This window comes from Sparus aurata, chromosome 17 (genome assembly GCF_900880675.1).
Source record: "Sparus aurata chromosome 17, fSpaAur1.1, whole genome shotgun sequence".
In the NCBI taxonomy this organism is placed as follows: Eukaryota; Metazoa; Chordata; class Actinopteri; order Spariformes; family Sparidae; genus Sparus; species Sparus aurata.
Window position 1 is genome coordinate 37593697 of NC_044203.1, and position 27382 is coordinate 37621078.

At 42.7% G+C, this 27382-nt stretch overlaps 3 protein-coding genes and 1 long non-coding RNA gene across 4 annotated transcripts; 3 read left to right on the plus strand and 1 right to left on the minus strand.

The window, feature by feature from the left end:
* The first annotated feature begins 450 nt into the window (after positions 1-450).
* LOC115567736 (methyltransferase-like protein 27) lies at positions 451-1609 on the plus strand. Its single transcript, XM_030394585.1, has 2 exons — positions 451-622; positions 1186-1609. The coding sequence occupies exons 1-2, from the start codon at positions 466-468 to the stop codon at positions 1434-1436; spliced, it is 408 nt and encodes a 135-aa protein (XP_030250445.1). The 5' UTR covers positions 451-465; the 3' UTR covers positions 1437-1609.
* Positions 1610-2037: 428 nt separating this feature from the next.
* Positions 2038-4507, plus strand: rpp25l (ribonuclease P/MRP 25 subunit-like). Its single transcript, XM_030393876.1, has 2 exons — positions 2038-2150; positions 3535-4507. The coding sequence occupies exon 2, from the start codon at positions 3535-3537 to the stop codon at positions 4231-4233; it is 699 nt and encodes a 232-aa protein (XP_030249736.1). The 5' UTR covers positions 2038-2150; the 3' UTR covers positions 4234-4507.
* A 183-nt stretch (positions 4508-4690) lies between these two features.
* LOC115567383 (uncharacterized) lies at positions 4691-27193 on the minus strand. Its single transcript, XR_003981182.1, has 5 exons — positions 26975-27193; positions 14210-14438; positions 12966-13534; positions 7672-11188; positions 4691-7424 (listed from the first exon to the last, which is right to left on the minus strand). It is a non-coding gene; the product is annotated as an uncharacterized LOC115567383 (long non-coding RNA).
* LOC115567382 (uncharacterized) lies at positions 15548-16913 on the plus strand. Its single transcript, XM_030393877.1, has 4 exons — positions 15548-15706; positions 15963-16104; positions 16547-16655; positions 16733-16913. The coding sequence occupies exons 1-4, from the start codon at positions 15628-15630 to the stop codon at positions 16856-16858; spliced, it is 456 nt and encodes a 151-aa protein (XP_030249737.1). The 5' UTR covers positions 15548-15627; the 3' UTR covers positions 16859-16913.
* Positions 27194-27382: the final 189 nt, after the last annotated feature.

Below are 27382 nucleotides of genomic sequence, written 5' to 3' on the forward strand. Positions count from 1 at the left end.
ATCGATCTCATCACGCTAGTATCGATCTGATACCAATACTCACCTTGATATTGATACTATCGATATTTGGATTGATCCGCCCACCTCTATCTTCCCCCGAGTTGGTCAGTCTCTGCCTGGAGGTGTTAGTCGGGTTCAGAAGCTCCTCAAAGTGTTCTTTCCTTTTGGCCTCTCTGCACCTGTCTGCACCTGCAGGAGCTCCCGGGACCAACCAAGCCCTTTAGTTTGACGGCTTCCCTCAATGCAGGTTCTTAGGTGTCTGCCACGACAGGTAACAATAACCTCCTGACCACAGCTCCTAAGAGCCGCCTCTACAGTGGAGGCTTTGAACATGGCCTCCTCAGATTCATGTCTGAGACCTGATGGACTGAGCCCGTCCCAGTTCGCCCTCATTACTTGTTTGGGTTTACCAGCGTGTCCATGTGATCCAACTCAACTCCAGCTGGTGATCAGCTGAAATAAGATATGAAACAGGACGACTTCTGGAGAGTGAACCTGGTTCTTCTTCCTCTTCTGTTGATGCTTTCAGGTGTGTTTGATGTGGTGATCCTCGTCGGTGCTCTGAATGTCAGTTGTATGCCAGTCAGTGTTGTCAGGGAGCTCTACCACGCCACCAAACCAGGTAACCTGCTATCACCTGTTAGCATGAGTCTACACAGCTGATGTGTCTCGATGTAGTTGCTTTACGTGTCATTGTGTATATTGCTTTGTGTCTTTGTAGTTTAGCTTCTTTGCATTTTTTGCTGCTTTGTGTCTGTGTAGTTGTCTGTTGTATCTCTATTGTTGTTGCGTTGTCTTTGTAGTTGCTTTGGGTTTCATGTTGTATCTTGTCTTGTGTCTCTGTTGTATTCTCTTTGTGGTTTTCCTGATGTTTTGTTTCTATCGCTACTGTTATTTTGTGTTTATTTTTAAGTTGTTTTTGTTGCTTTGTTTCTCTTTGTAGTATCTTTGTTTGTCTCTTTGTGGTTTATTTGCATCTCATTGTGTATCTCTATGGTTGTTTTGTATCTCCTGTATTTGTTTTCTGTCTTGTTGTAGCTGCTTTACGTGTAATTTTGTTTAATGCTTTGTGTCTCTGTAGTCTTGTTCTCTTTGCATTTTTTGTTGTCTTGTGTCTCTGTAGTTGTCTTGTGTCTCTGTAGTTGTCTTGTGTCTGTACAGCTGAATGTCTTGTGTCTTCTGCAGGAGGTTTCATCTGTATAGCAAAAGGTTTATACCCAGGAGCAGCAGAGGAAATATACAAGAAGGATCTGGAGAGAGAGCTGCAGCTGATGGAGGACGAGGGACTGTGGAGCCTGGTGGGAATCAAACCGACGGACAGATACATGGAAAACCCATTTGTGATCACTGAGGCCGACGGGAAGGACGAGCAGGAGGAGCGACACATCAGAGGGAATGTTTACCTGTACAAGAAATCCATCAATCCATCGATTTAAACCAATGATTAATCAAACAGTACAGAAGAGACGGCAACACTCAACAGAAAATTAAACTGATTCAAAATATTGACTTACAACAAATATGATTCATCCACACTGTATCACATCCAATGTAACATGTCAGGAATAAACATTTCTCAATAAATGTTAGAAATATGAGCATCCTGGTCCATCACTGTTGTTGTTGTTTATTATATATTCTGTAAGAATTCTTGTTGTATATGTTGTTAAGTTGTGTTCTCACATTATCACAAATGTTTCCAACATGGAATCCTCCAGTTTCCTCGACTTAACGGTGAGTTTCTTCTGTCGCTGTAACTTAGATGGATAGATAGATATACTATATTGATCCCAAGCTGGGAAATTACGGAACTTCTCACAAAGTGGGATTTGAGTGAAATAAACCTTTAAAACGATAAATAATTAATCCTAAATTTGTATTTGGTTGAAATAACCATTTGAACTATAACTAATGAATCAGAAAGAAGAATTTGGGTGGAATAACCATTTAAAACTGTTACATACAGTCTTGTCGGTAGGTGGCGCTGCGGTCTTGAACGGAGTCTCGGTGGAGTCTCGCAGAAGAAGAAAACGGTCACTGTGCTGCCGAAGCGCGACAGTTTGCGACAGTTTCCATCGACGTGCGGCAGCGGAAAGTGTCGCAGCTGAAGTAAACATGTGGAGAGTTCAGTAGCCAATAAAAACCGTCTGGTAAGAATTCTAAACTTATAATTCACGTACGAGTTGAGGTTATAACGCAGAATCACAGCTGTGTGTGTGTTTGTGCACTCGGCACATTAGGCTGTTAGCATGTAGCATAGCCGCGCATGCTTACTCACTTTTCGACTCAGTTTTCTGTCAGTTCATCAAACATTAGCTGAAAAACGTGAAGTCTCTGTTGGATCATGTCAGAGTGAAACTTCACCTCCGCCTTGTTTTCTCCGTTTTACGTTTGTCGAGCCTTTAAGACGCCGGGAACATCCAGAACAGTCACAGCGCGGTTCCCCGTTAGAAACGCTGCAGATTTAACGTCTTCTTCGTCACCGGTGACGCCGAAGTCAAGACAGAAGTAGACAGAACGAGTTGTTGAATCACTATAATGTCCTCTTTAATTCGGCACACATCCAATACACCAAGCACTGTTGGTTTTGATTTTATTGTGCAGTTTATCTCTTGCTGATTAACTGCCGTCTTCTCTAAACGTGTCACCATGACCATCTTTAGACAAACGTCACCGTCATTTCACCGAGGAATTAAATTATTTCTACCCCGAATTATCTGAGAGGAACTAGCAATCAGTTACAATCCTGACAGATTTCCCAGGTTCAACTACATCCCGATGCTCAAAGTTAACGTGTTAATGTGTGTTGGACTGCGCTGCTTTCTGCACAGCGTCCATCCTACTGCAGTACTCTGTCATTGAAGTCAGGCTGATGTTTACATTAAAAACTGCTGTTGTCCCGGTTACTATCAGAACTCGTGCATGTGGACTTCACGGTCCGGACATCTGCAGCAGTTTGCTGTTTGGAAGGTTTCTGAGGGAGTTGGCGCCATCATGTGGCAGGAAGACAAGTTACTGTTGTTGTACATTAAAGGGATATTCCGGTGTAAATTTAATCCATTGTCTAACACACCGTGAAACTGTGTTAGACTCCCTCTCGAGAGATAAAGTTTGCAGACTGCTAGCTAACGTAGTTTTAGCATCCTCAGAAACGACCGCACGACAACATTACACTGCAGTAAATGGATCCAAATATAAACTGCCACCAAAAAACCACAAATAATGCTCAGAACAGCACCAAACTTCAGCAACAGTAGAAACAGGGTTCCAGCACATATTTCCAGGCATCAAACATTTGATATAGTTGCCATATTTGTCGGAATAGATAAACAAATCTCACCACCCGAGAAGCCTTCCTTGTTGTGGGGAAGCCCTGTGAGTCGATTACCGAGTGCAGTAGAGTCCCGCAGCTCAATGATGATCATTACTGCGGGACTCTACTGCACTCGGTGATCATCTGATCGGTAATCATCTATCATATTGATTTTGATATCAGAGATATTATTGATCTCATGCCCGTCTGTCTGTCTGCAGATGGAGAACTACAGCAAAGCTCGGACGGAGGAGCAGCCGTCCGTCTGTCCGTTCCCCGGCCTCCCTCCTGACACGCCGGAAGTCCGCGTCAAAGATGGCAGCAAGATCCGCAACCTGCTGCGTTACGCTCTGAGCCGCATGGAGGCCAAACCCCGAGCAGCTGACGACGAGGGGCGACCCCCGCCTGAGGAAGGGGGCGTGGCAGTGGAGGCACAACAGGAAGCTCGAGGCCGGCCGCTCTGCAAACACGTCGTCTTCACGGCGACCGGTAAGGGCGTGTCTAAAGCCATCACCTGCACGGAAATCGTGAAGCGGCGCCTGAAGGGTCTCCACCAGCTCACCAGGCTGCTGTACAGCACCGTGGTGGAGGTGTGGGAGCCGCTGGAGCCCGCCGCCGGCCTCGACAGCCTGACAGTCAACAGGAACGTACCCGCCATCTGGATCCTCCTCTCACAGGAACCACTGGACTGCAGCCAGCCTGGATACCAGGCACCCGGCCGCTATGACACCCTGTGGGCTCAGTCAGCCAACAGAGAGGAGGGAGGAGGCTTCACCGGACAGAGACCAGGACACAAGAGGAAGAAAGGAGGAGGAGGAGGAGGAGGAGGAGGAGGAGGAGGAGGAGGAGGAGGCGGCAGAGGGAGGGGACCCGGCCGTCAGACTGGACGGTCCAGAGAAGCAGCTAAAGGACAAAGCTGATTTAACTTTTACAAACTGAACAGACATAAAGACTTAAACGCTGTGAAGGAGCATGAAGAAGACTGTGGACCCTGAACGCACCACAGCCATTGTTCACTTCTTTAATTTAAGGTGTTTGTCATCAGCAGCTGTGCTTTCTTTACCAGCTGTGTTCTTATGTGTTTTATTTTGAGTCCTGATCAGTTTTCTGCGGATCGACAGTGTGAACCTGAGTTCTGAACATGTGTTTTCTAACTGAGTTAATTAAAGAGCTTTTATTGGTTTCAGAGTGAAATTCTGTTCATGTTCCATCTTTACAAACAAAATGAAAAACGAAAATCATGTGTTTTGAGCCAAACCAGCAGCAGGTGTGTTGCCCTGCATGAAACATCCTGACAGAGAGAGAGAGAGAGAAGGAACAGAAATAAATGATTAATGATTAATTAGTAAATAAGCAGATGGTTTCTGGGCCCCAGTGGACCGTCAGACTTCCTCAGGTTCTGGTTTTTATTGAGACAACGAGTGAATTCAGGTGAAAGTTCAACACCTGCTGGAGCAAAACACATATTCATTCATTAAGTTGTACTCCGAGTAAAGAGAAGATGTGAACTGTCTCTTTTGCTCTAGTTGTGCTCATGTAAGCTGAGTTGAATTGTGGGTAATGTAGGCAGATTTTTAAGACACGGTGAGAGATAACAATAACAATATCTCTGAATCTTTTGTCTGTTTAATCTGTCCATGAGTCCAGCGGTGTTACAGCAGCGCAACGAGACCAGCTTATCAAAACCTGCTGCCTACATTACCCATAATGCAACTCAGCCACTGAGTGACATCACTGGAGGCAGTTTATCTGGAGCTTTATACTTCCATAAGCACACAGAGTGAGACACCCTGGGACAAAAAGGGGGAGTTACCCTTTAAGTTACAGTGAGGTGGTTTAAAGGAGCACTGTGTTCATATTTACAATATTAATGAGGTAATAAAACAAACAGTTTGAAGCTAGGTGGCAGGGTCCGCCACAGATAAACATAGTAAAACTGGGGTTGTCCTTTAAGGTCAGGTTGTGTATTCAGTCGGTCTTTAACGTTTCTTCAACACAACCGCAGACTGCTCCTTTAAAGAGTAACACCTGTGGAGCTGACAGAGTTAGAGTGAGTGAAACATGCAGATGGTTGGAAGCTGTCGTCTCCTTCTTTAAAGAGTCTGTTGTTGTGGTGAAGCGGTCCTGTGTGCTCAGAGTGCAGGACCCGGCTGCTCAGGATCCTGGTGACATCTTGTGTCCATGCTGATCCTTTTATCTCCTCAGTCGGCCTCCTCGGGCGCTCAGAGGATTAGAGTTTCCCTGCTGGAGGATCAGAGAGGAAAAGTCTGTTCAGAGAATGGAGCGTCGTGGACGGGTGGAGGCGTTCAGACTCCTGCTTCTCTGCTGGATGCTGGTCGGGCCGGTGCCGGCTCAGCTCCGCCACCCTCTGCCTGTGCTGTGGATGATGCCCTTCAGCTCTGGGAGCTGGTCGGGGAGGGGGAACCTGACCGCCGCCGTGGCCCCGGCTGTCAGACTGGCTCTGCAGGACCTGCAGAGACAACCACCGCCGCTAGGAAACTATGAGATCCAGCTCCAGCTGCTGGACTCACAGGTAGGTGCCGGACTGCTGAACAGATCCTGACAGACAGCAACTGCTTCAGTCTGTCAAAGGTTGAAGCAGCTCAACCAAACATTCTCCTGTAGATCGTAAAGTCCAATCCTGCTCGTCACTCTGAGACTGCTGAGGTTTGTTATGTGACGCTCAGTATGTGATGCATGATATTTACTGAAGTCAGTCTGTTTAAAGGAACAGTTCAACCAGGAAGTAAAACCCAGTCCTCCTCTCTCCTAAACTTTTGTTTTTGGTGAATTATTTGATATTTTCACCTCTTTAAGCATCCAAAGATAAAATCTAGTCAGTCTTTGGTTGCCCTGGTCACCAGCGGTGGATGTTTGCGCTCGGTCAGGAGCGTCCTGAGTCGACACTGATGATTTAAAGGGTCCCAGCTGCAGCAGTGATGTGAAGGTCTCATCCTGCTCATCACAGTGACGTCAGTATGTGTGTTTCACAGTGCGACCCGGCTGCATCGCTCAAAGCTCTGTTCGACGCCATGTGGGTGGGGCCGAAGTACCTGCTGGTGTTGGGAGGGGTGTGTCCATCTGTGACGGCGCTCATCGCTCGCTCTCTGCCGGCCCTCAGCCTGGTGCAGGTACACATCTGGTCCCCTTCAGACCGAGTGCTGCGTCAGCTCTGGCGGCAGGTGACTCATGTCCTCTGATGTCCCCAGGTGTCTTTCGCAGCCTCGTCCCCCAGTCTGTCCAACAGGAAGTGGTATGGGAACCTGTTCAGCACGGTGCCGTCAGACCGAGCTCTGAACGCGGCCACGGTGAAGCTGCTGCAGCGCCACAAGTGGAGCCGGGTCGGCCTCGTCACACAGGAGGGACCCAGACTCTCAGAGGTGATGACTCAGCGCTGCGTTCACTGACCTCTTCTCTGTATTTCAGCTCCACAACTGCTTCCTGATTTCTTTGTGTGATCTTCTGTGTGTGTGCAGATGAAGAAGGATCTGATCCGACAGCTGCTGAAGGCCAACGTCCAGCTGGTGTCCACACAGAGTCTCTCTGAGGACGTCTGCAGCAGCCTGAGGAAGCTCAAGGTAGATTTAAAGATACAATATGAAGGAAGGAGGGAAACGACTACATGCTGTTGAGTTCTTACATCATCCAAATGTTTCCAACAAGAAATCCTCCAGTTTGCTCGTCTGTCTGTAACTTCAGGAGCGTCAGAGAGGAAGGAAGTCTGAGAACCAGACCCAACGTAACGTGAAGAGAGATAATCAGTCAGCACTCAGCAGAGACTCTGGTTCTGGTTCTGGTTCTGGTTCTCTGTCTCCTCTCTATAACATTATGTTCATGAAGTAAAGTCCAGTTCCCCTCCAGCTCCCGTCAGCAGAACAGAACCTGGAGGTCCGCTCTGGATCACTGCTGCAGTCAGGCTGATCAGCAGGAGTGAAGAGAAATCTCCTTTTTAACCCCACAAGTATCAAAGTCGTCTCTGAGCTCTGAGTCGATGATTGGCTCCGGATCAGAACCAGAACCTGATGAGACTCCAGGTGTTAATACCTCCAGCAGGTCTGGATCAGCACCGACTCTCTCCTGACCGTCAAACATCTGTTGTGTTCATAGAAACCTGGAAGAAATCACAAATCCTCTTTTCTATTTCCATCAGAACTCAGTTGTCAGATATGTCAGTTTAATGCTCATATTGATACATGTTATTCTATATTCTGAGTTATTTCTTATAATCCAGTCACTATTTTACTTCCATCATCATATTTCTCAACGCTGTGAAGGATTGTATTGAATAAACTGTGATTGTGTGTTTTGCAGGAGCGAGATGTTCGGATCATCATCGGGCAGTTTGACGAGGAGCTCACCTCTCAGGTGTTCTGCTGTGTAAGTCACATCATCTGGCCAGAAGTTTGTGGACACCGCTGAGGTCTGTTCTCCTTCCTTTTGGCCTGTTAGACGTCAGGAAGGGAAATCTTAATGACACAACACACACTTCTGTTCTACACAACATGCACAGAGCAGTCTGTTAACACTCAGCTCTTCTACACTTGGAGTGGATCACTGCTGATCTTGTCCGGTTCAGGCGGCCGAGACAAAGATATCATGATTAACATGTTCACACCCGTTGATGTAATTATCATGATTAATATCAGATTGTTATTGATCAAGCGGTTGAGTAGCTCTCCTGGTAAAGTTCACGCCTCATGCAGCCACTGAGGTTGAGGCTCAGGGTTTGAATCCTCAGTGCATGAAGTAAAATGTTGACGCTCTTTAGACGACTGTGACTGAAGTTGAGAGGATGTCTAGAATTACACTGTAAAACTGCAAACTTTCATTTTGAACCCTGTAACGTAAAAAAAACATTCATTATGTCTCCTCAGTAGAAATCTTTAATGTCAAAGACGTCTGTCACGTGTTTCTGCTCAGTGGGCAGATTCAAACTGTTCCTCAACAACATGAATAATAAAAACAGATAACTCAGCCTGTGAAGTTTAAAGTATTGTACGATGAGATTAGTTTGAAACAGTGACGGTGAGCAGCCACACTGAGTCTCTGTGACCTTCAGGCCTACAGGCTGAACCTGTTTGGATCTCGGTACCAGTGGATCGTCGCTGATGGAGGATCAGCAGGGTGGAGGCTGGGCTGGCAGGAGTCCGGCTGCACGGCCAACAGTCTGCTGACGGCTGCAGACGGATCCATCAGGCTGCAGATGAGACCGCTCAGCACCAAGAACACAGCCGGAGTCTCTGGACGGGTCAGAATCCACCAACACCTCCTCAGTGACAGAAGTCTCCTCTTGTTACATGATAATACAGATCATAAGACATGTGACAGCAAACCCGACCCACAGCTGCAGACAGAACGCTGCTACTCATTAATTATACGTGACCATTCTGTTTGTGTTTCGTGCAGACTCCTCAGGACTACCAGGACTCCTTCCTCACACAGCTGCTCCAGGAGGGGTCAGAGGTCAGCGCCCTCCACGCCTTCGCCTATGACGCTGTCTGGGTCGCCGCCAAAGCTCTGAGTCAGGTGATGGAGGCCGTGAAGCACAGAGAGAAGTACAGCGCCCAGAGAAACGTGACCGTCAGCGAGGAGGAAGTATACAAGATGCTGCTGGAGGCCGTGAAGCAGACGCAGTTTGAAGGACTCACAGTGAGCACATTAACACACCTGTAACACACCTGTAACACACCTGAGACACACCTGTAACACACCTGAGACACACCTGTAACACACCTGAGACACACCTGTAACACACCTGAGACACACCTGTAACACACCTGTGTGATTTTTTGAGTTGTGTGTTTGTGTTATTTCAGGGTCCGGTGCTGTTTCGTAACGGGGAGAGGATGACGTCGATCGAGCTGATCCAGTTTCAAGGTGCTTTAAATCACTTGATGCTCTGTGTGTGTTTAAATTCACATGTTATTAATCAGCATCACTCTGTGTGTGTGTGTGTGTGTGTGTGTGTGTGTGTGTGTGTGTGTGTGTGTGTGTGTGTGTGTGTGTGGCAGGCAGCAGTGGTGTGTTGGTCGGAGAGTTCAGTACCTCCACACAGCAGCTCAGACTGATGAACCAGCAGCTGAAGTTTAAAGGTGAGACACTAAACTCTAACATTACATCTTATCTTTGATTTGTATAGATTGGTGATCAGTCATTGATCGGTTATTGATCAGTCGTGATAAAGTGTGTATTGGGTGTTTGGTCCCACAGGTCCAGGACCAGCCAGAGATCAGACTCTGGTGGTTCCACAGCGACAGTATGTCAGCTTCCTCCTGTACGCCATCGTCTCCTCTGCTGCAGCCGTGACCATCATCATCACTCTGATCGTCCTCTTCCTCACCATCATCAACCGTACACACCGGTACGACTTCTAGAGACGCTGAAACAGAAACATCCTGTTACACATTCAATCACTCATCAGCTGTTGTATTTCACCACAGACTGTTTAAAACGTGGACGAAGTCGCTGTGACGTTATTTACACAGTTATTAAACATGGACTCTTCAGTGTAGCTGCTAAGCTAACAGTGTTAGCACTCGCCTCTTCAGAAGTGGGTGCTCAAGCTCGACCGAGGCTGTAAATCTGGTCTGAGATCAGTTAGTGATGTGTTCTCTCCTGCAGACTGAGATCACAGCAGACGAGCTGATGGAGACTTCTGATGTTTAAATCAAGTCTCAGCTGCTTCAGTTGTTCAGCAGAATGCTGCAACTCTGTTTGACTGTGAAGCTCCAGAACTGTTCTGTGGACTACCACACTTCACCTTACCAGCTGTACACGTGATTGTTAACACAGGCTGTTGAGGGGATTCACTCACGTTTGGAGCCTCAAGTGGCCGTTAGAGGAACTGCAGTTCATTTATTTTATTCCAAATTCTCACTGTACATTTCTTTTTTATATGAATGATTCTGGAGTCCTGCAGTACCTTTTCCTCTTTCTTTTCTCTCACAAGCCAACTGTCTGTCTGTGTCAAACCTTTCTGCCACTAAACCTGATTTCTGGTTCTTCTGTTTGCGCCTGCAGGCTGCTGAGATCCCGCAGTGGATCCCAGGACGAGCTGCTGCTGCTGGGCATCCTGCTGTCCTCCTCCTCGGTCCTGATCTCCGGTCTGGACGAAGCCTCGCTGTCCAACTGGACACTTGAGCTGCTCTGCTCTGTGAGTTCAGACGGCAGCAGGACACATTAATAAACAGTCATTCAGTATATTCATATACAGCTACATAGAAGTGCATGTAAACATGTAAATATACATATTTAATGATCAAAGTCAAATTCAACATTTTCTGTCCTTGTGTTGACTGAATACATTTTATATGAACAAATCATAAAAATAATTCACACATGATGTAACGAGAAGAATTGTGCACATGGTGACTTTAACGAGCTGTTGGTTGAATACAAACGAGGTCTGAAGGAACGTGTTTGTCCGGCAGGTGCGACTGTGGACTCTCTCCGTGGGACACACGGTCGGCTTCGCTGTGCTCTTCACCAAAACATGGAGGGTTTATTTGCTGTGCAGCATCAGACAGAAGGTTAATCAGCCGCAGCACAGCCTCGTGTGACTTCTGCATGTGTTTAAAATCAATCAGTCCTCTAACAGTGAAGTGTCTCTGTGACTGACAGCAGCGGCAGCAGCAGCAGCAGCAGCGAGCAGGCTGTGTGGTGCTCTGGATGCTCCTGCTCGACGTGTTTGTTCTCTCCAGCTGGCAGATCCTGGACCCTCTCAGATGGGTGGTGCAGCAGCATCACGCATGGGTGAGACAGGACGAGGGTGGAGGTTAAAAAGACAAAAAGGCAGATGAAGAAGAGTTTATCCCCATTATGTAGGTTCAAGGTTCTGCAGACGGGAGATTCAGCAAATCACGTTCAGAGAACAACCTGAAGGAAATACATAAAAACGAGTATAATCACAATATCAAGGTTTCATACAGGATTTGGTTTTTGTTCAGTTGAGAGAAAAGTTCAGTCATTATCCAAAACTAAAATAAATCTTTGCAGAATTAGCTGTAAGCACTTCCTGTCAGCAGTGAACCCGTCTGTCGTAGGAGAAAAATGCTGGACTGCTTTCTACAGAGAAACAAAAGACGAACGGGATCAGAAAGTATTTAGCTCGTGGAGTACTTGTACCACAGGAGGGGCAGGAAGTGAAGGCTCAGGTGTGATAGTTGTGCGTGTTGTTGTCTCTCAGGTGATCTGTGTTTCCTGTTTGTTTCAGAGCGACGCGGCTGCTCAGGACGCTGTCGTGCGTCCGTACTCTGAACACTGCAGCAGCGTCAACATGGAGCTGTGGCTCACTGCTGCCTGCGGGTACAAAGGACCTGTGATGGTCAGGACTGACACAACATCACACCACATCACAGCTAACGTCACACAACATTCAGTCTGCAGCCACACTAGCTCCCTCACAAGGACTCAATTTCAGTTTCACACCAGAAAACTAAAACGTTTCCATTCTTAGATTTTAACCATCAGTGAGGAAACATCACGCTGGACTTTTCTCTCAACAGTGACTTTATTTATCACTGTAGAATTGACATGATCAGGTATCAGATTTAGAGCTGCACATCGTGTGTTTGCATTAAAACAGAGCGCTGTGTTTCTTTCAGGGTCTGGGATGTTTCCTGGCCTGGAGCATCAGGGCTGTGCAGGCGGATCACGTCAGCAGTGAACGCCTCACGCTCAGTGTGTTTGCTGTGATGGTGTTCAGCGTGTCGGGAGTGTCAGGATCGCTGCTGACGACCCACAATCCTCCTCTTCAGTTCTGTCTGACCAGCGGCATCATCCTCTGCTGTAACATGTTCATCCTGAGCTCAGTGTTTGGACCAAAGGTCAGTGTGACGATCGCTGTGTTCATTCTGTGTGTTTATACTCACACAGCAGACTGTGAGGCCGACCCGTCAGGTCCGGATCAGAACTTTAACATCCATCACAGAGTTAAACTCTGAGTCCATATGTCCTGATGTGACGTCACTTCCTGCTCCATATTAAACAAACCCGTCCATCACTGAGACAAACAGACATGTTTCTACTCAGAGACAGAAAGAAGTTCATGTAGAACATTTGCTGAATGAACAAGAAGGTCCAAATAATGCAGAATGAGTCAGAGACAGAGTTTCACAGAGTTTATAAAGTGTCTCCAACTCAACAACTCACTAAACTGACACATTTGTTAAGGGAGTCTGGGGACTTTCTCCACGGGGACAAAGAAGTAGCCTATATTGTTCCTGTTTAGTGTCTTTGTAACATGTGACATGTTTAGATCAATAACATGTTTCTTCTTTCATAAATGGAGTGTAAATGGTGACATCAGTGTAAACAGTGTGTTCAAACAGCTGATCAATGTTGGCAGGTAAGACTTTAGCACTTTAGACACAGAAGCAGACAGGCAAAATTAGCTGATTTTTTAAGGGAGTCTGGTGATGTTGTGGTTAATAGTTGGCTTCATGTATTACATTTAATGCTGAATTTACAACAAGGACACAATGAGTTACATGATCTGTCAGAGACGCAGTTTCACTACGTTATTAAGTTTGTTTTAACTCAACAACTCTTTAAATCACCACATTTGTTAATGGAGTCTGGTGATGCGATACGGTCTGTCTCCTCCTTCACAGAGGACATCAGTCGGCCAGGTGAATGTGGTCTGGGTGATCACCTGTGTCCTCGGTGTGTCTCGGGGGCGGTCACACCTGTGGTACCGGGTCTGAACAGGGACTTTTTCCTGCGTTGTGTCTTTGCAGTTGCTGCTGGTGCAGAGTGAAGCTGCAGAGGGGGATGAAGGTGAAGACGAGGAGCAGCTGAACCTGTTGAACCAGGAGCTGAGGAGTCAAACTGCACAGGTGAGGACAGAAACAGTGATGAAGACGAGGCCGTGTGATGCAACATGAACGAACCTGCGGCGCTGTGTGTGTTCTGGTCTCTGCAGCTCGACGTGGAGATAGAAACCATCACCATGCAGCTCTGTGACACGTCCGAGTCAGCTGCTGAGAAACACGATGGTAACAAACACGAGTCCACTCAGAGACGTTTCACATCATCAGCTGACTTCAGTCAGAATCTTCTTCTCTGACGACTGTTTCTCATCCTGCAGGTGACGACAGGTGTGTGACGTCGACTCACGTAGCTCAGGTGTGTCCTGAGAGGAAACCTGCGAGTCCAGACGGCATCAACTCTCCTGAGCAGTGAGTCCAAACACCCACACTGGACCAGACCACCTGACCAGAACTGTCCGACAGAACCAGATTAAAGATTAAAGGTTCAGTCTGTAGATTAAAGGAGCAGTCTGTAGATTAAAGGTTCAGTCTGTAGATTAAAGGAGCAGTCTGTAGATTAAAGGTTCAGTCTGTAGATTAAAGGAGCAGTCTGTAAATTAAAGGTTCAGTTTGTAGATTAAAGGAGCAGTCTGTAAATTAAAGGTTCAGTTTGTAGATTAAAGGAGCAGTCTGTAGTTTAAAGGTTCAGTCTGTAGATTAAAGGAGCAGTCTGTAGATTATTAATTTTTTAATATATACTGTTTATAATCCCACAAGAGGAAATTCTTTTTTCCACTCACATTACACACACAGGCGCACACATACACATGCAGTGTATGGAGGAGATTAGTGAAGGGGCTGCCACACATACTATGGTGCCCAACGAGCAGTGTTAGGGGCCGGTGCCTTGCTCCAGGGCACCCAGGATGTGAACTAGCATTCTCCTACTACTAGTCCACATCATACTTTATTTGGTCTGAGTGGAACGTTTGGATGGAAAAGTATTTTTACTGGAAACAGTTCACAGAATAATGAAACATGACCTGATAATAACTTGGACTGTTTAAATTGACTGTATCCACAGTAATAAGTAAATGTGGCAGCAATTGAAGCAGACATGATGCTTGCTGTGTTTCTGTAGCTTCACCTCCTTCCTGTCGTCTCTCTCTCAGCATGTGGCGCCGCCTGTCGGTGCAGCTGCCCATCCTCCATCACTCCTACCTGCCCGCTGTCGGAGGCATCAGTGCCAGCAGCTCCAGTCTGTTCTGCAGCCGGGAAGCTTTTGTTCACCGCGACGTGCTGACCACCTGCTGACGACCTCCTGTACACCTGATGCCACGCAGCCAGGCCACGTTACTGCTGAACCAATCAGACGGCTGCTGGGACCGTCACCAAAACACACACAGAAAAATGAAAATATATAGAAATATAAAGAATACAGATGTCAAAGTTCATGTTTTACCATTAAAATCTTTTCTATGATAAAACTGTTGGATTATTTGAGCGATGTTGTTACGAGAAGCTGCTGAGAGTCTATGGGATATTTTACAATGATATCATCCTCTATACTTTTATACTGGGCAGCAAGCCGCCAATGTGGCCATCTTTTTTGCAGCTAGGTCCGTGGATTTAGACAGAAGGCGGTATATTGGGGGTCTGTTTTGGTCCACCAATTTGCCGCCTCGAAAAACATATACACCTATTTCCGCCTCTGCCTGCCGCTAAGAACCCAGCTCTAAACTCCAATGGGGTGCAGTGTACAGCTCTTATTTTGAAGACAAATTTGACCTGCTTTACATTTCACGCCCAACTTCGTGCTTCACGTCAGGTCACATGTTTATGTCTAACCCAGTGGCGGCCAAGTGGCGGCTTTTTTGAAAAGGAGGACTATAACACCTCCTAAGGACACATGCACATTAGGTTGATCCGCCAGAGCAGAGGCCTCAGATCTGGAGTCAGTCCCTGGGTGTGAACGCTCAGGATGGGTTCGCCAGTTTCAACATGCTGGACATTTAAACCTTGTTTAAACAAGGTCAGGAACTCCTGTGCTGACCGGTTCTTTTGTTCACATCTTGTGTAATAATAACAAAAACACCATTTGGAGGTTCGAAAAAGGTTCAAAACTGATTGGAGGGATCTTTAAAGAATGAACTGACTTTGTGGGCTCGTTCCTGAATATAAAGTGTCACCCAGTCTGAACATCCAGCAGACTCAGTACTGTCAGCATCTCATTGAACCGGGCAGCTGCAAACAGAATCTCTTTATTTAAGAGTTACGCAAATGCAATTCTGGTAAGCGTGGGGAAGCACCTAAAGTCAAAGCCCAAAAAATAAACCCCACATTTAAGTTGAAGTCAAAGTTTGCTGAGGTGAGTTTTTTCTGATGTGATGAAATCTGGGCTTTTTCACTGTGTGTAAACATCAGCTGCAGCCTGCCAGCTGACCCGTAACGTTATTCATTAACAGAGCAAGAGGACGTAAATACTGAGCGGGTCCAAACAGGGAGGAGAGTCTGGACGCTATAAATTCTGTCTGAGCTGTGAAACAAAGCAGATTATAATCCAACATGTTTTCCGGCACCATGCTGCTGTCTGCTGTGGTTCTGACCCTGCTGGCTGTGACTGTGGAGGCGTCGACTGGAGGCGGTGAGTCACTTTCATCCATCTGAACACTTCTGTACATTAACTCCAGGTCGGTGTATATTTCAAGATCTCAGAGGCAAACATACTTTTTATGTCTCTACATTTCTGCGACTGCTTCAGAAGTTTAAACTGCAGACATCACCACAATCACAACATGAATCTACTTCCTGATGTTTGCCGCTGTGTGAGTCACTCTGTGGAGGTCGTGCTTGTTTACAGCACAGGTAACATTAATGTGACTGATGTGTTCCTCTAACAGGCACTCCAAACCACAACTACGACCTGTCGGGGGCGGACCTGACGAGGCTCTACAACTCTCCGGTGTACAAGGCTGAGAGGATGAAGAGGCCGCTGGAGGGGACTCGCTTTGTGCTGGGTGCAATCAGCCACTCTGGAGTCAGGTCAGTCTGCACGCCTACGTCACCCTGCAGCACCTCATAGGTGGAAGATGACAATGGTGAGGTTTTCTGTCCTTAGTAAGTCAGAAGTTGAATTCATACTCAGAACACAGGGGGCAGTATATCACAAGATTCATCGCTAACTGCTGCTAACTGTTGCTGCAGTTAGCTTGTTGGCTCGGTTAGCTTTTCATCTGGGACTCTGAATGGGGAGTTCGGAGCACCAGGGGAGTGTTGGTGTATCAGGGTGAGCACATTAGCTTTGCTTTAGTATGCTAACTTCAGTGATTAACTCCACAACACAACACAACACACAGACATCATCACTTCAAAACATTTTTCTCCTCAAAGTGTGTAGATTGTGTTGTGTTTCCAACATTACACATGGACACAGAGCTGTACAGGTACCTCCAACACCTTGATAAGAAGTTTGTTTGTTCCTCAGAGTGACGCTGGCCAACGGCTCTCAGTGGCTCATTCACAAAGGAGGCGGATACGGCATCTCCTCTGACACGGTGGTCGTCAATGCTCGACACATGAGTCCAGACTGGAGGGTAAATGTTCATGTTTCATCACAGATCACAGGATGAAGGCTCAGACTCTTCTGATCTGCTGTTTTTTCTCCTTGCAGGTTGTTAAAGAAGGAAACTTCCTGGGGAGGAAGACCGTCGCTGACTTTGTGGCGACCGGCGGCTCCGACTACAATTTCCTTTTTGATAACTGTCACTGGGCGTCTATTCGCATGATGAATCAGTAAACATGACGTCTGTGAAGTTTTTCTGCTGATCACATAATAAATGTGGAAACTCAAAGAAGACTTGTGTCATTGATCCTCCTGTCGGGACGAGAGACTCTCTTATAAGACACATTGACTTCTTACCTTATAATTATGACTTTGATCTGATACTTAATTATCACTTTATATATACAGTATATCTTTGACTATTTATCTCACATTTATGCTTCACTACGTTTTATTCCATACATCTGTTTTAATATCTCCTAATTTTGACTTCATAAATATGACTTTTTGTGTCATTATTATGACTTTTTCATTATGTTGATGTTTTTTTTTATCTGGACATCAACCTTTTATCTAATAATTATAACCTATAACTTACATTTTGACTATTCTATCGTATTTTGACTTTCTATTCCATACATTTATTAATAACTGCCTTTATTTTATCTTATTATTAGTTTTTATCCTATTATGACTTTTTTATGATATGTTTGACTTTCTATTTCATAGATTTGACTTTTTAACTAATAATTTAGATGTTAAATCTCATAATTAGGATTTGATCATATTAACGACTTACCATGGGAAAACTTTTCCATCAAGCTTTTGGTTTAATTCATTATTTCTATATGCAGCAGAAATGTGCCTCCACAGTGATTTTACCGCTGTAGATGTTCAGGATGAGCTCAAGTTAACTACTTTATCATGTTGGCTGGTTTAATCATCAGCCATGCTTCATATTCTATAAGCTCATCCTGTGTTTGTCATGTGAGAACCACGTATCTGTTACAAGTCAGAAAAACAGCTTCCAGTTCTGTGATGAAGCATTTTACAGCTAATCCAGGTGCATGAACATGGTCAAATAGATAAAGATGTTAGTGAATATGGGGCTCCAATTGTAAAGTTGAGCATGCTAAAATAAGGAGCAACTTTTCACCACATTTAGCAACAAACCCTATTAAAAAAACAGATGTGAATTCTTTTGTGTTACTTTTGACCAGATTTACAGCAATATTTGTGAACTTTGTGATATTCACTTGTCTTGTAAAGATATAATGTAAATGTAAAATCAAAATCAAAATCTAAATGTTGAATATAAATCTAAATATTAAATCTAAATGTTAAAACTAAATGTTAAATTCAAATCTAAGTGTTAAATCTAAATCTTAATGTTAAATTTAAATATAAATTGTAAATGTTAAATGTTAAATTTAAATATAAATTGTAAATGTTAAATTTAAATATAAATTGTAAATGTTAAATATAAATGTTAAAAGTAAATATACATGTTAAATATAAATATTAGATATAAATATAAATGTTAAATCTAAATGTCATGGGTGAAACTAAATATTTAGCTAATATGCAAATTCTCACTGCCTGTCACCAGAAGTACCACAATGAAAGCTACCGAGTGCTGTGGTGGATGTTGTAGCTGTCATTAACATTTTCAGTGTTGTTTGTTAAAACAGAGCCAAGCAGTGCCTGCATGAGACGAACCACTGTGTAATTCAAACAGCTGGCCCTGCAGCTCCTAAAGAAGAGTGATGCTACATGTCATGATCATGACATCTGTGTCTTCTTTCAAGATGTTTTCTCAGGTGTCCTCCTGTTAATCTAAACATGAACCTGCTGACAGTTTATAATCATATGGATGCTGTTATAATGTGTTGGGATTGAGATCCTGACCCATCAAACATCAAGCTGCTTGTCTCTGTGTGAACAAACAACAGCGGAGAATTGGCGAACCGCGGCTGTGGCGATAATGCGGCCTTCGTCAAAAGTTCTACTGTTGCTGTCATTGCAGACGCATTGCTGAACCTCTGTATTGCTGCAAAAACTGCCCTACCAATGTTTCCAGCTGGACATGGTGGCAGGCAACACGAGAGCACGGTGAAGAGACTTGACTAACAGTGCAGTGCAATCACTCCATCTGACTACCTGAAGAAGACCGCGGCTAGTGCTTGTTGAGCTTCACTGAGCTTTGATTGTGGTACTTCCAGTTACTGACAGTGGATTTAGCATATTACCTAAATATTTAACTTCACTGCTGATATTTATATTTAACATTTAGCATTTAGATTTAACATTTAGATTTAGATTTAACGTTTAGATTTAACTTTTAGCATTTATATTTAACTTTAAAATGTGTTTTTACATTTAACTTTAATATTTGTTTTTATATTCAACTTTATTATTTGTTTTTATGTTTAACATTTAGATTTAACTTTTAGCATTTAACATTTAGATTTAACTTTTAGCATTCAACATTTAGATTTAGATTTAACATTTGGATTTAACATTTATGTTCAACATTTAACATTTAGATTTGAATTTAACATTTATATTTCGATTTAACATTTATATTTCGATTATACATTTATATTTAACATTTAACTTTTAGCATTTACATTTAAATTCAACATTTATATTCATATTTACATTTAACATTTAGATTTAACATCTATATTTAGATGTAACATTTAACATTTATATTTCGATTTAACATTTATATTTCGATTATACATTTATATTTAACATTTAACTTTTAGCATTTATATTTAAATTCAACATTTATATTCATATTTACATTTAACATTTAGATTTAACATCTATATTTAGATTTAATATTTATATTTATATTTAACTTTTAACATTTAGTATTTATATTTAAATTTAACATTTATATTTATGTTTAACATTTAGAGATTTAACATTTATATTTAACATTTATGTTTAACATTTAACATTTAGATTTAGATTTAACATTCAACTTTTAGTATTTGTATTTAAATTTAACATTTAACTTTTAGATTTATATTTAACATTTAGATTTAAATTTAACATTTAGATTTAGATTTAACATTTATATTTAGATTTAACATTTAGATTCAAATTTAACATTTAGATTTAGATTTAACACTGACATCATATTTTTACAAGAGATATTGCTGTAAGTCTGGTCAAAATTAACATAAAAAAATTCACATCTGTTTTTTTAATGTGGTTTGTTGCTAAATGTGGCAGAAAGTTGCTTTTTATTTTAGCATGCTCAACTTTACAGTCGGGACCCCATAAGTGAAGGGTAAGCAGGGACAAAGAACCAACAAATGTAGTCATTAAATAACATTAATATCCCAACCTGGCTTAATTCAATGTTCCTTGATAACTTGTCTGCAGTGCCCCCCGAAGGATAAAGACTGAAATTGTTCGCCCAACGCTTGGAGGATACATTTGTATCTCGGTCTCTTTTGGAGCTTCCTTGTATTTAAATGCCACATTAGTTTTTCTCTACACTTGACTTTTATTCCCGACTTTCAGATTTCAGAAGTACTTTGAGGATGTGACAGCAGCTGTGTCAGAGCTCAGAGACAAACTACAGGACGTCCTGAGAGAGACATGGACAAACATCTCACTGACAGAGACTGAAGTGGATGTTTTACTGTCACAACCAGAGAACAAGACCAGAGCTGACTTCTTAAGATATTCACATGAACTCACACTGGATCCAAACACAGCTTACAGACATGATGAGAACAGAATAGCAACAAGAACAAAAGTGTTATAGATTCATTCTGATCACCCAGACAGTTTCACTTCATGTAATCAGGTCCTGAGTGCAGAGAGTCTGACTGGACGGTGTTACTGGGAGGTGGAATGGGACGATGGAAAGTGTGGAGTTGGTGTTGGTGTTGGAGTCGCCTACAAGAGTATCAGCAGAGATGGGAGCGAATGAATATAGATTTGGTCGAAATGTTAAATCTTGGATGTTGAATTGTTCCAGTAGCAGTTATGAGTTTTATCACAACAAAGTCCACACTCCCGTCTCAGGTCCTCAGTCCTTCAGAGTTGGAATGTACCTGGATCACAGTGCAGGTATTCTGTCCTTCTAAAGCGTCTCTGACACCATGACTCTCCTCCACAGAGTCCAGACCACATTCACTCAGCCTCTCTGTGCTGGACTTTATGTTCCTTACAGAAGCTCTGCTGAGTTCTGTTAACTCAAATAGACAGAAAATATCAAAGTTACAGGTTTGAAGTTTCTCAGTAAAATGTCAGTTAAGTTACGATCTGCCGCAAACGAGGAAACACAATTATGATTTATCTCTGCTGACGAGAGTTTTGCAGTAATAAATCTATTTTCTGCAGGAACGAGTCCAGAAACCCAGACGTGAGTTAACTTTTCACTTCTGCTCACTCGTCTCGAGGTCGAAGGAGTTTTTCAAAAGGTTTTCCGTCAGTAAAGACTTCACACTGAAACATTTACATGTCTTAAAAACAGCCTCTCTGTGTTCACACTCATGCTTCTGCAAACTACTCAAACTTTTATAAATTCATAGTAAAGGGTCTATAGTGCAGGACGCTTATTGGTGGAGATGTTAAAGTCGTACAACTGTGATTGAGTTTATAACATTAATGTTTTACTTTTGTGATACTTTACAGTCTTCAGAGGTTTGTGATCGATCATTAACCAGCTCTGTTGTGCTCACGTCCTGTTCAGCTCAATCTGAACATTTACTGCTGCAGCTTCAAATATAAAGCTTTTAAAGGTGCAATACGGAAGAATTTCAGTTCAAAACATGTAAACAATGAGTGAACGCTACGATCAGAGTGAAGAAACAACAGTGTTGACTGATTATGTTCGTTGTTTCTGTTTGTTATCACATTTTTGAACCAAGTTTTTTATTTGTGCTCTAGAGATCAGTGAAAATGAGCTCAGCTTCAATGATTTTTTGAGATTTAAATTTAAATTGTGGCGCCTTCCAGCAGCAACGCCGACTACACTTTCCTCTTTGATAACTGTCACTGGGCGTGAGGGGCGCCGCCAGGGATTTTGGGCCCCATGAAAAGGAATCTAATCGGGCCCTTGTATAGACTGGCAAACAAATTTGATGCTGTTTTATATAACACTCTGCATTTTAATGATATTTTTGACTATCATTCCCATATTTGTGAAAAGAACAACATGACAGTTACGTGGTTACTACTCACTGTCTCCCTTGTTGTCCCGGATGCAGGTCTAATTTATCTCCACATGTATGAGGCTATATGGTCGTTGTGATTTAATCTTCTGATTTCCAGAAAATATAAACATTTCTCTGATTGTATTGAGAGTTGTATTGTCACACAGTCTGCATGCAGCAGAAATGTTCTCCTCTGTTCCTACTGCACAGCAGGAAGGTGAGAGTCCCAAACTACTGACCACACACTCTATTGTAGTGATAGCTGAATTTGAACTATATTATATATACACACATACATATGCTCTTTTTATTTCAGAACTGTTTTTAATACATGAAAATCATTCTGAAATAAATATGGATTATAGGCTACTTTTATTTTATAACTCTGTTTTAACCCTCCTGAAAATGATTGTGGATCATCTGGCATTAACATTACTGTCTTCTGAAGGCCGTCACAGGCTCAGTTTTTAGATTTATTTAAGCCATGAGCATCATAGAAATCTTGAAATTGAAATGAATCCGCTGATACCAAACACGTCATGCTAGCTTACAGTTAAAGGAGCTAAATATAGCTCCAAATTTGAACTGTTTTACCGCGAGGTAATGTGAAATGTGAAATGATAACCTGCTGCTGCTCAAACTGAGAAACTAGATTCATGTCTGTCTGACTGCCTTCAATCTTTACAGCTGCTGATATTATTATCAGCTTTAACTGTTCTTAAACTGTGTTAGCTGTGAACTGTGCTCACCTTTCTTTTGAAAGAAATGTGTGAGGAGTTTTCTTCAAATCAAATCAAATCAAATCAGTTTTATTTATATAGCCCAAAATCACAATCACATTGCCTCAGGTGGACTGAACCATTCTGTACTGTGAGGGGTGAGAGGGGCCTCAGACAGCCTCTACTATTTTTTTATACAGACTAAAGTCTCTCATCCAATTTTGAGTTAGTTATGACAATAATTACTTAGAAATAAAAAATAAAATAAAAACAACATTTTTATTTCAGGCCTTTCGAGGGCCCGTCCCCCATTGCGGCCTGGTAATCAATCTCACTTTCCCCCCCAGTTCGACGCCCCTGCTGGGCGTCTATTCATGATGGATCAGTAAACATGACGTCTGTAAAGTTTCTCTGCTGATCACATCATAAATCTGGAAACTCAAAGAAGGCTTGTGTCATTGATCCTCTATTGTCGGGACGAGAGACTCTCTTATGAGATACATTTTGACTTCTTGCCCAATAAATTTGACTTTTTGTCTCATGATTATGACTTTTCATGTTATAATGTTGATGTTTTTTTTTATCTGGATATCAACCTTTTATTTAATAATTATAACTTATATTTTTGACTAGTTTATCACATGTTGACGTCCGATTCCATACATTTATAAATAACTATGACTTTTTGTCTTATTTCTACTTTTCATCCCATTATTATGACTTTTGTATGATACTTTTGACTTTGTATTTCACAGATTTGCCTTTTTACTAATAACTAACTAACATCCGTGTGTAGCCATGACTCCGTGAAACTCATCAGACTACACTCCCGGTACTCCTGATGACTCCGGGTTAGCGCTGTAAGCTCGTCCATCTTATTCCCGAGTGATGATGACAGAGGGGAGACACGGCTTGAATGTCTTCCTCTCCAAAAGTCTCCGGTGTTTCGCTCTTTTCCTCTGTCGCAGCGATCCTTTCCCTCTGCATCCCCGGTGTGTTTTCCTCCAAAGTTCAGCAGGGATGTCCGCCATCACCGTAGCCAGCCGGCCGGCTTCAGCTCTATCAGCTGATCCCTGGGTAAACAATGCGGTGTTGCTGAGCGACGGTGGAGTGGCAGAAGAAAAAGAGCAACAACAAAAACTCTCCACACAAACATGTTTAGAGAGGAAGTAGCTTAAGAAATAACTACCTAAAAAAACTGAAAAGTAAGAAAAAGTAAAAAAGGAGAAAAGTTGAAAACAAAGTTAAAGTAGGCAGGAGCGACAGGTAAAGGCTGCATGCACCGCGGCGCATGCGCACACAGCAAGAGGAAATAAATACTGTGCGGGTCCAAACAGGGAGGAGAGTTGAGACGCTGTAAATTCTGTCCGAGCTGTGAAACAAAGCAGATTATAATCCAACATGTTCTCCGGCAGCAAGTCTTCAGGTCAGTGTATATTTCAATATTTCCTAAGAGAACATACATTTAATGTCTCTACATTTCTGCGACTGCTTCAGAAGTATACTGCAGATATCACAACATGGATCTACTTCCTGATGTTTGCCGCTGTGTGAGTCACTCTGTGGAGGTTGTGTTGTTTACAGCACAGGTAACATTAATGTGACTGATGTGTTCCTCTGACAGGCACTCCAAACCACAACTACGACCTGTCGGGGTCGAACCTGACGAGGCTCTACAACTCTCCGGTGTACAATGCTGAGAGGATGAAGAGGCCGCTGGGGGGAAGTGGCCCTGTGGTGGGACCAATCAGCCACTCTGGAGTCAGGTCAGTCTGCAGCACCTGTGGTTCTGATCCAGGTTCAGATTCCTCACAGGTGGAAGATGACAATGGATGACAGGTTTTCTGTCCTTAGTAAGTCAGAAGTTCAGAAGTTTATGTACAATATGAAAGACTTGGCCACCTGTTGAATTCATACTCAGAACACAGGGGGCAGTATATCACCAGGCTAACAGCTAACTGCTGCTAACTGCTGCTGCAGTCAGTGTTGTGCCTGAACGCGTTCAATGAACGATCGTTCATGAACTCGTTCATATTTTGGGTGAACGTGAACTGAACGTACTGTATTTCTGCCTGATGAACGTTATTGTGAACGAGGTCATTCTGGCGTTTGTGAACGGCGCGTTCTCACAGTTTAACTTCCTTCAACACAGTGCCAGATTTCCATCGAGCCTTCCAGGCGAAAACCAGTTAAAACACACCGTGAACAGTAATATGTAGCGGAAAAACACCCAATCTGGCTGTTGTGTATAAAAAGGAAGCTGGACGAGAGGCTTGTGCAACTCGCTTTACTTTCGATCAAAACGAAACTGAACTATGTCAGACAGAAACAGCTGCATACCAAACATGCAGTGAGGCATTACCAAACGAACACAGATTAATTCGTCCTGAACGGACACAACACTGGCAGCACCAGCCACCACAGAGTCGCACCGCGCATGCGTCATCAATGTGCTGAGCATGGAGGCAAAAACAAATGAAGGCTTCACATCTGGTTTTTATTGTGGTATATCTAAAAAGTTTTGGAGTGATTTTTATGCTGCTCTGTCCATTCTCTTACCCTTAAACATGTTATTTGCTATGTTACCCCAGAAGTTAATGCTCTTGAACACATGATGAACTTTGTTATCCTATGCAAAATGTTTTATTCACAAACAAAAATTTACAAAATCAGTACCTAAATCTGCTCCTTTTCTCCTGGAACTGAGCTCTTTGCTTAGATCTCTGATTTTGTTAAATGACAAAAAAGGTAATACCTTACTGAGTCATAATGAAAAGTTTTTCCCTGAAGCCACTGTCTGAACTATCTATTTATTTATTATTTTATTTTTCCCTTTCTTCTTCTTCTCTTTTTAAAGTTATTTATTTATTTACTTATTTATGTATTTTATTTTTAATTTGAACTCTAAAGCACCCGGTGAGCCTTTCAAGGTCTGTGCAAGTGAATAAAAAATCAAAAGACACGGCAACGGCGAGCCAAAACAGATCCTCTCCCACCCAGATCACATTAACGGTGTACAGTAGCGGCTCCGCTGTCTTCATCTCCCAGCCGCAGCTGGACAACCTGGTTTTACAGAATATTGTCGAAGAGCTGCAGTGTCAATGTTAAAACCTAGCATCAACATATTGGGGGAGTAGTTCATTTTTGGAACTGTGAACTTAGTTCAAAATTTTGAATTATGAACTGAACATGTTCATTTTAAAATTTGTGAACTGAACTTTGAACTAGTTCGTGTAGAAAGTGCACTTTCCTAACACTGGCTGCAGTTAGCTTGTTGGCTCGGTTAGCTTTTCATCTGGGACTCTGAATGGGGAGTTCGGGGCACCAGGGGAGTGTTGGTGTATCAGGGTGAGCACATTAGCTCTGCTTTAGCATGCTAACTTCAGTGATTAACTCCACAACACAACACAACGCAACACACAGACAGCATCACTTCAGAACATTTTTCTCCTCACAGTGTGTAGATTTTGTTGTGTTTCCAACATTACATATGGACACACAGCTGTACAGGTACCTCCAACACCTTGATAAGAAGTTTGTTTGTTCCTCAGAGTGACGCTGGGCGACCACTCTCAGTGGCTCATCCACAAAGGAAAAGGTTACGGCGTCTCCTCTGACACTGTGGTCGTCGACGCTCAGCACATGAGTCGAGACTGGACGGTAAATGTTCATGTTTCATCACAGATCACAGGATGAAGGCTCAGACTCTTCTGATCTGCTGTTTCTCTCCTCGCAGGTTGTTAAAGAAGGAAACTTCCAGGGGAGGAAGTCCGTCGCTGACTTTGTGGCGACCGGCGGCTCCGACTACAATTTACTCTTTGATAACTGTCACCAGGCGTCTAGTCGCATGATGGATCAGTAAACATGACGTCTGTGAAGTTTCTCTGCTGATCGCATAATAAATGTGGAAACTCAAAGAAGACTTGAGTCATTGATCCTCCTGTCGGGACGAGAGACTCTTATAAGACACATTTTGGCTTCTTACCTTATAATTATGGGTTAGGGTTTGATACTTAATTCTGAATTAACACTTTATATCATACAGTATATCTTTGACTATTTATCTCGCATTTATGCTGCACTACTTTTCATTCCATACATCTGTCTTAATATCTCCTAATTTTGACTTCTTGCCTCATTAATATGACTTTTTGTCTCATTATTATGACTTTTTATGTCATAATGTTGTTTTTTAAAATCTGGATATCAACCTTTTATCTAATAATTATAACCTGTAACTTTTTTTAACTACTATTTTATTGTATGTTGACTTTCTATTCCATACATTTATAAATAAATATGACTTTTTGTCTTATTTCTACTTTTCATCCAATTATTATGACTTTTGTATGATACTTTTGACTTTGTATTTAAAAGATTTGACTTTTTAACTAATAATTGAGATTTTTAAATCTCATAATTAGGATTTGATCATATTTACGACTTACCATGGGAAAACTTTTCCATCAAGCTTTTGGTTTAACAGCCATGTTTCATATTCTATAAGCTCATCCTGTGTTTGTCCTGTGAGAACCACGTATCTGTAACAAGTCAGAAAAACAGCTTCCAGTTCTGTGATGAAGCATTTTACAGCTAATCCAGGTGCATGAACATGGTCAAATAGATAAAGATGTTAGTGAATATGGGGCTCCAATTGTAAAGTTGAGCATGCTAAAAAAACAGCAACTTTTTGCCACATTTGGCAACAAACGCTATTAAAAAAACAGATGTTTTTGTTTTACTTTTGACCTAAATCTAAATCTTCAATATAAAACTAAATGTTAAATTTAAATATAAATGTTACATATAATATACATATTAAATATAAATGTTAAACATAAATCTAAAACTAAATG

Coding starts and splice junctions, on each gene's coding strand:
- LOC115567736 (XM_030394585.1), top strand. CDS start 466: ATGAAACAGGACGACTTCTGGAGAGTGAACCTGGTTCTTCTTCCTCTT. Junction 623..1,185: donor CTACCACGCCACCAAACCAG/GTAACCTGCTAT, acceptor TGTCTTCTGCAG/GAGGTTTCATCTGTATAGCA.
- rpp25l (XM_030393876.1), top strand. CDS start 3,535: ATGGAGAACTACAGCAAAGCTCGGACGGAGGAGCAGCCGTCCGTCTGT.
- LOC115567382 (XM_030393877.1), top strand. CDS start 15,628: ATGTTTTCCGGCACCATGCTGCTGTCTGCTGTGGTTCTGACCCTGCTG. Junction 15,707..15,962: donor GGAGGCGTCGACTGGAGGCG/GTGAGTCACTTT, acceptor TTCCTCTAACAG/GCACTCCAAACCACAACTAC. Junction 16,656..16,732: donor ACATGAGTCCAGACTGGAGG/GTAAATGTTCAT, acceptor TTCTCCTTGCAG/GTTGTTAAAGAAGGAAACTT.